Here is an 8,312-nt window from a genome sequence, read left to right as displayed (position 1 = left end):
GCTGGGAGGGATTGGGGGCCAGAGGAGAAGGGGACAACAGAGGATGAGATAGCTGGATGGCATCACCAACTCGATGGACATGAGTTTGAGTGAACTCCGGGAGTTGGTGATGGACAGGGAGGCCTGGGGTGCTGCAATTCATGGGGTCGCAAAGAGTCAGACACGACTGAGCGACTGAACTGAACTGAAAAAGAAAACAGTATACAAGTAGGAATTTGCTTCAGACAATCAAGGGAGATTGTTGCATCAGTGGGATACTGACTGATGCAGACAAGACAGATCTAAATAGATACTATTGGAACTGGGTGATTGGTACATACAAGTAACGTTTTTCTTCTGAATTTTTTGTGAAAGTCATCGTTTAAAAAGTCAAGTTTACAAATGTTTTTCTTTGAGCAACATAAACCTATAATGAAGTGCTCTCAGGGCAAACTGTGATCACGTGTACCTACTTTCCGCAAGCTCACAGAAGCAGGGATTGATTTGAAAACCTTTTTTAAGACTTTAAGTGGTTAATATGACCCAAGTGACCTTTGAGGAGACAAAGTCTGCATCTTTGCCTTTGGAGTTTCCAGCGACTCCTATCTAGAAGCTGGAACACTAGGTACCTATGTTTCCTCAGAGGATTGCCCTGAGCCCGCAGCCTTTGTACCAGCCCCCACAAAGCTGCACCACCAGGGCCTGAGCACGCCTCCGCATGCACGCGGAGGGTGCACGTGGACGCAGCGTGAGCACTTGGGCGTGGACTGCGCAGGCGCCACACTGGCGCCAGGAGGGCCGGCTGGGCATCCGGAGCGAGGTGAGCTCAGGGTGCGCAACTGGGCGGCAGGGCTCCTGGCACGGGCAGACGCCACCACCACTACGAGGCTTCAGAGACGGGTCGGATCCACAGCCTTTTTGCCTTTTTCCAGGTCGGGGTTCCCATGCACACGGGGGAGCGAAAGGGGCTGCATGAGGGCTGCGGGACTTCGGTCGTTGGGGGCCGGACGTTGGGCGCTGGACGTTGGGGTCGGGCGTTGGGGTCGGGCGTTGAGCGGGTACCAGGGGCCTGGAGGTGGAGAGAGTATCGAAGGTTGGAGAGGTCCTAGGAGCTTGGGCGGGGAAGGCACGTCTGGGGTGGGAGGTTTTGGTGGGGGAAGATCCCATACTGGGGGGAGGGGCGAGAGATGTGAGAGTTGAACTTTGGACGTAAGGGGGACTTGCAGCAGGTTTAGAAAATAGTTCATACTTACAGGCGTGACTCTCCAGAGTGCAAACTTCCACTTGCATCCCCTTCAAGTACCCCTTTCCCTTCTAGGAGAATTTGACTTGCTATAGTGCAAAGAATATTTTTTAGATTTTACCCCCCGCCCCCTTCCTACCTCCTGTAAAAGGAAGGTGCATTGCAGCATTTGCTTAGATATAGGTGAGGCAACCCTGGTTCGTTTAACACGTGTCTGTAGCCTGTGTGCGGTGTGCCAGTCGCTTTTCTTGGTACTCAGGCCCTGCTATAAATACGCTTGCCTTTTTGGCCTCTGGAATTAAGGAACATGCCTCTGGTTGCCTTGTTGAGCCATCCGGGTATTGAATGCACAATTGCAAGGCCTAGGAACATGACCTGAATTTTCATCTCAACTGTGTAAGGGCACTGGTCCTTGTGGGTTTGGAGAGTTACTAAACCTTCTCACGTCTTCTTTCCTTCTCTGTGGGAATAAAGAAATAGGACTACTTGAATTCTCAAATTATTTCTCTCTTTAGGGTGCAAACTAATTCCGCAGGAGTAGAAGAAATTCTTTGAGTGTGGGAGTGCTACAAAAGTAAAGTAAAAATAATAGCTGCCTCTTATGGGTTTAGTAAGCACCTGCCACGTTGCTAGGTGGTTGACATACAGCCTCACGTTTAATCCTCATGATTAGATATTATGAGGAAGTTACTGCTGCTGGCTAGACTTTACAGTCACTGAATCCTAGAAAGATGAAGTGATTTGCCTGAGCTAGCGTACTGAATGAGGAAGATGAAATTGCTCAGACTTGTATCTGACAGACTTTAAAGCTCATGTTCCTGTGGAACCGTTGAGCTTCAGAACTTGAAAAGTTGAATGTTTCCTTTGGGTAGCCATTCTCTCTGAATGCAAGGGGTTACCGGGAAGACAAAAGCAAACAGAAAAGGGGAAAAGTGAGTTTGCTGCTGCACGCACTTTCGGTATTTAGCTCCCTCGTGGCTCAGACCATAAAGAATCCGCCTGCAATGCTTCCATCCCTGGGTTAGGAAGATCCTCTGGAGGAGGACGTGGCAACCCACTCCAGTATTCTTGTCTGGAGAATCCCATGGACAGAGGAGTCTGGCAGGCTGCAGTCCAGGTTGACAAAGGGTCAGAAACAACTGAGCGATTAAGCACAGCACACTGTGAATTTACTCTCACCTCTTGGCTGTGGTGTCCTGAAGAGAGGAGAGACCTTACGTCACGGTTTGCAGTGTATCCTGGGATGCTCCTGGCTTCATAGGGGAGGGGTTGCAGAATTCTAAGGAAATAAAGAAAGTTTTTACCCTTGAAAGTGTGTCCAGTCTTACTGAGATCAGTTTGTGCCATCAGTTTGTGTTGTCTAAAAGACAACACAAAACCAAGGCCTTATATTTGCCTATAGAACTGCAGAAGTTAGTTACTTTCATTCCACTGCTCTTTTATTACATCAGTTCAGTTCAGCTCAGTCGCTCATTCGTGTCCGACTCTTTGCGACCCCATGAATCGCAGCACCCCAGGCCTCCCTGTCCATCACCAACTCCCGGAGTTCACTCAAACTCATGTCCATCGAGTTGGTGATACCATCCAGCCATCTCATCCTCTGTCGTCCCCTTCTCCTCCTGCCCCCAATCCCTCCCAGCATCAGAGTCTTTTCCAATGAGTCAACTCTTCGCATGAGATGGCCACAGTACTGGAGTTTCAGATTCAGCATCATTCCTTCCAAAGAACACCCAGGACTGATCTGCTTTAGAATGGACTGGTTGGATCTCCTTGCAGTCCAAGGGACTCTCAAAAGTCTTCTCCAACACCACAGTTCAAAAGCATCAATTCTTTGGTGCTCAGCTTTCTTCACAGTCCAACTCTCACATCCATACATGACCACTGGAAAAACCATAGCCTTGACTAGATGGACCTTTGTTGACAAAGTAGTGTCTCTGCTTTTGAATATGCTATCTAGGTTGGTCATAACTTTGCTTCCAAGGAGTAAGCGTCTTTTAATTTCATGGCTGCAGTCACCATCTGCACTGATTTTGGAGCTCCCCCAAAATAGTCTGTCACTGTTTCCCCATCTATTTCCCATGAAGTGATGGGACCAGATGCCATGATCTTCGTTTTCTGAATGTTGAGCTTTAAGCCAACTTTTTCACTCTCCACTTTCACTTTCATCAAGAGGCTCTTTAGTTCCTCTTCACTTTCTGCCATAAGGGTGGTGTCATTTGAGTATCTGAGGTTATTGATATTTCTCCTGGAAATCTTGATTCCAGCTTGTGCTTCTTCCAGCCCAGCGTTTCTCATGATGTACTCTGCATAGAAGTTAAATAAGCAGGGTGACAATATACAGCCTTGACATACTCCTTTTCCTATTTGGAACCAGTCTGTTGTTCATGTCCAGTTCTAACTGTGGCTTCCTGACCTGCACACAGGTGTCTCAAGAGGCAGGTCAGGTGGTCTGGTATTTCCATCTCTTGAAGAATTTTCCAGTTTATTGTGATCCACACAGTCAAAGGCTTTGGCATAGTCAATAAAACAGAAATAGATGTTTTTCTGGAACTCTTCCTTTTTCCATCATCGGTGATTCCTTAAAGAAATTTGGGAATCTTTCTAATTAACCTCTTGTGTTGGCTAAGGAAACAACTAAACCATTTACTGTGGATTTGAGGATGATTATAAATTTCTAGTGTTCATCACCAGTAGCATGTAAAAAAAAATAGTGGATTTTATATGGAGGAACTACTTACTTTAAAACTGGGTGAGGTATTATGACCTGCAAAGCAATATCTGTGCCTACATATATTGGAAGTTTGCAACCCAAGGTTGGGAAGCACAGCATTATGGTACAAGGCCCATTGACTCCATATTCAGTTATGCCCCCGTGATTGACCCAGGATGAAGCCAAACAAAGATACTTGCACATTCTCATTGTTTCATAATGTTGAAATTCAACTTTAAAAGCCTGTTGTGTATCCCAGTTGTGGTGGTTACATAAATCTATATATGTGTTAAAATTCATAGAACTTACAAATCAGAAGGAAAAAGGCAGTTGTGTGGTAGGATAATTACACATTAAAAAAAAAATTGATTTCCAAAAGATTTTAGATGGCTCTGTATGTGTGCTCACAGTAATCCTACTTCCTCCAAAAGCTGGAGCATGGGCGAAAGTGGTTTTCAGAGTCGGGGACAGCACGATTCTCCTGTTGACCATTCGTCAGCCCACATCTGGAATCCTGTGCTTTTAGGAGAGTCCTGTCTGTGTGTGGGTTGTTCATGAACTAGAGAAAGTGCTAAATTGTGGGAGGTCTGGCAGATCCTCAGCTGGTGAAGGACCTGGAGGAAAGTGGACGTGGTGCCCATTTCAGATGTTTGAAAGGTTGGGGTCACAACAGGAGTCAGTGGTCAGTTGGGAAGAGAATAATTTTACAGAGACGTGTGCAGTACAGTTGGCTGTCCAAAATTAAAGGATGTTAGAAGCCTCTAGTTATAGGACAGGTCTAGATGTCTGTTTACCCTGGGGGTTGTAATGAAAATTCCTAAAGTGGGTGAGGCAAGTGAACCTAAATTCTAACCTAAAGATTCCACCGTAGGTGAAGCTTCTTTTAAGCTTAAATCCTCTTTGTTTGATGCTTCAATGTGGAAGACCTGGGTTCAGTCTCTGGGTTGGGAAGATCCCCTGGAGAAGGGAAAGGCTACCCACTCCAGTATTCTTTCCTGGAGAATTCCATAGACTGTATAGTCCGTGGGGTCGCAAGGAGTCAGACATGACTGAGCAACTTTCACTAAGCAGACTAAACTTTTTACATTAGGTCTAAGACTGATTCTGTTATCCTTCCTAAAGTCAATATATATTTATTAATTTTTGGACTTTGGAAGAGTTGAGCTAAGACATGAATTATTGCTATTAAATTTCAATAAACCTCATACTATGATGTATTCTCTGTTTGAAAGTGAAAGTGAAGTTGTTCAGTCGTGTCGAACTCTTTGCAACCCCATGCACTGTAGCCCACCAGGCTCCTCCATCCATGGGATTCTCCAGACAAGAATACTGGAGTGGGTTGCCATTTCCTTCTCCAGGGAATCTTCCCAACCCAGGGATCAAACCCAGGTCTCCCACATTTCAGGCAGACGCTTTAACCTCTGAGCCACCAGGGAAGCTCATAATTCTCTGTTTAAGATGGTCAGATGACATTTTCGGACAGTGAATTTAACTGTCCTGTCCAGGTTGTCAGGAAGACAGTGCAATAGGGCATGTTAGCTAGTTTTTGTCATACACTTATCTTTTGAATGCCTCTTTATACCAAACACCACAGTAGGTGCTATAGGAAATTAGAAGGGTTTTTGTTGTTAATTTTTTAGTAAGACATGGTTCCAGCACCAGCTTAAAATAACTGTCTTTAGTTAACTGTACAAGGTAGTAAGGAGTTGTGGACTGACTGTCAGCCTTACCGAATAAAGAGAAAGTTAGGAATGCTATTTTAGGAGTTAAAGACTGTGTGTTGAGGGTCCCGGTGGTATCTTGAAAAGCTGTCTGTACCCTAGTTTTGTGGTTTAAGTATTACTGTGATTTTTTACTTGGTTTAAAATTAACCACACTTTAGGAAAAAGGTTTAATTGAACATGCAATGATATTTTAACCCTTAAAATACTTTTTTGTATGAAAGTAACTCATCCTTTAATATAATTTGTAAAATGAAAACAATAGTGAAAAAGATTTTCCTGTCAACTTACCCACCCCGGACCACTGTTACTTAAAATTTTAAATTTAATGTATTTCACTCTTCTTTTTTACATGGAGTTTTGTTCTTTTTTATTTTGCAGTTATTATACTAAATAACAGTGTTTTTCTGACTTTTTGTTTGCTGTTCTAACATATTTTCCAGTGTTTCTGAAAACTAAAATTCTAAATGGTAGTGTAATATCCTATCTAGTAGAGGCATCACCAGAGCAGGCAATGGCACCCCACTCCAGTACTCTTGCCTGGAAAATCCCATGGATGGAGGAGCCTGGTGGGCTGCAGTCCATGGGGTCACTAAGAGTCGGGCACAACTGAGAGACTTCACTTTCACTTTCATGCATTGGAGAAGGAAATGGCAACCACTCCAGTGTTCTTGCCTGGAGAATCCCAGGGATGGGGGAGCCTGGTGGGCTGCCGTCTATGGGATCGCACAGAGTTGGACACGACTGAAGCAACTTAGCAGCAGCAGCAGCAGAGGCATCACAGTTAACTTTCTCTTTTTTCTATTTTATTTAATTAATTTATTTTTATTTTTCTATTTTAAATGAATATACATACTGTATTTTTTGATATTTACAATTATTTCAGTGGGATGATTTCTAGAAGTAGATTTGTCTGGTGAGTGGCTATGGACATTTTTAAGAATATATATTATGTATATGTTTATGTATATGTGCATATATATATGTACACATATATGCAAGAGAACAAAACGCATATATAAATCTCCAAATTATTTCCCAGACAGAACATATTCATTTATATTCCTTTCATCACTGAGTTTTATTTACATGTATGCTGCGTAGGAAGTGATAAATAGGTATTCCCATTTGAATTTTTTTTGTTACAAGTGAGATTGAATGTTCCCCCCCTTCCCATATGTTAATCAAGTAATCTTCATCCTCTGTGCGTTTCGTTCACACCTCTTGCTCGTTTATTTTATTGGTATCTGTATCCTTTGGGCTGCAAATAAGGGAAAACCCAAAGGTTTATTTTTCTGATGCCACAGCAAGTCTATGCATAGGCTGATCCGAGCTAGAGTCAGAGCCTTTGCCAGGGGCACCAGACTGGTTATTTTCTACTCTAATGTCCTAGAGTTGTGCTGCTTGATTATGCTTATTGCTTCCTCATTGTGATGTGGGTGGTACATCTTCAGGCCTCAGGTCCATGTTGCCGGAAGAAAAGAGTGAAAGACCCTGCTAGCTGGATCTGTCCCTATTCATCAGAAGTGGACAGAGGTTCCGAAGAAGCTCAACTTGGGAGAACTCTGATGATGGCCAATGTTGTCTCTAACTCAGGCTGGCAAATCAGAGGTGAAAGGTGGTGTTTGGGCCAGTCAGCCACAGTGTCTCGATGTTTCTTTACTGTTTATCCCGCTTTTTAAAGGTATCCAATTGGTCATCTTTGAGTTAATATTTATTTCCTGATCTCTTTACTATTTTTTGTAAGCTTTTAATTGTTCTTATAGTCAGGCTTGCCATCATTTCCTTTGTAATATTTTACCACTTTTAAACTAAAACAGGGACTTCCCTGGTAGTTCAGTGATTAAGATCTCATGCTCCCAACGCAAGGGGCATGAGTTCGATCCCTGGTTGGGGAACTAAAATCCCACATGCCTCAGGAGGGCGGCGGGAAAAAAAAACAACTAAAACCAAACCCAAACCCCATCGTCCACTGTGGGTTTTGCATGCTGGTTTTTCAGGGAAGTAAACTCTGAGGTGGAGATTGGTATAGTGTGGTGAGTGAACGTGGCTTGTATGGTACTAGTTTCTTTTGGAGTTAGATGAAGTGGACTTGGTAGTTCGGTATATCACAATGTTGGAAAAAATGAATATTCTTGGTTGTATTGGTCGCTACTAGATCAAGTTTCATTGTGGTAGTAAACTGCATCTTATCACTGATGGTTGAGTGGCTACAGGACTGGGAAAGGTCAGTTTTCATTCCAATCCCAAAGAAAGGCAATGCCAAAGAATGCTCAAACTACCACACAATTGCACTCATCTCACACACTAGTAAAGTAATGCTCAAAATTCTCCAAGCCAGGCTTTAACAATACGTGAACCGTGAACTTCCTGATGTTCAAGCTGGTTTTAGAAAAGGCAGAGGAACCAGAGATCAAATTGCCAACATCCGCTGGATCATGGAAAAAGCGAGAGAGTTCCAGAAAAACATCTATTTCTGTTTTATTGACTATCCCAAAGCCTTTGACTGTGTGGATCACAATAAACTGTGGAAAATTCTGAAAGAGATGGGAATACCAGACCACCTGACCTGCCTCTTGAGAAATCTGTATGCAGGTCAGGAAGCAATAGTTAGAACTGGACATGAAACAACAGACTGGTTCCAAATAGGAAAAGGAGT

The 8,312-nt window shown here is 43.5% G+C and overlaps 1 protein-coding gene across 1 annotated transcript in view; it reads left to right on the top strand.

The window, feature by feature from the left end:
- Positions 1-697: 697 nt before the first annotated feature.
- TDRD1 (tudor domain containing 1) overlaps positions 698-8,312 on the top strand; it is a 64,881-nt gene continuing 57,266 nt past the window's right edge. Inside the window, exons 1-2 of the mRNA XM_010859590.1 lie at positions 698-799; positions 912-1,037. Of these exons, the coding sequence (XP_010857892.1) occupies positions 698-799; positions 912-1,037 (228 nt within the window). The remainder of the gene's footprint in view (positions 800-911; positions 1,038-8,312) is intronic.

This window comes from Bison bison, unplaced genomic scaffold (genome assembly GCF_000754665.1).
Source record: "Bison bison bison isolate TAMUID 2011002044 unplaced genomic scaffold, Bison_UMD1.0 scf7180017864456, whole genome shotgun sequence".
NCBI lineage: Eukaryota > Metazoa > Chordata > Mammalia > Artiodactyla > Bovidae > Bison > Bison bison.
Note: the sequence above shows the minus strand (reverse complement) of the source record. Positions and strands in the feature narration are given on the sequence as shown.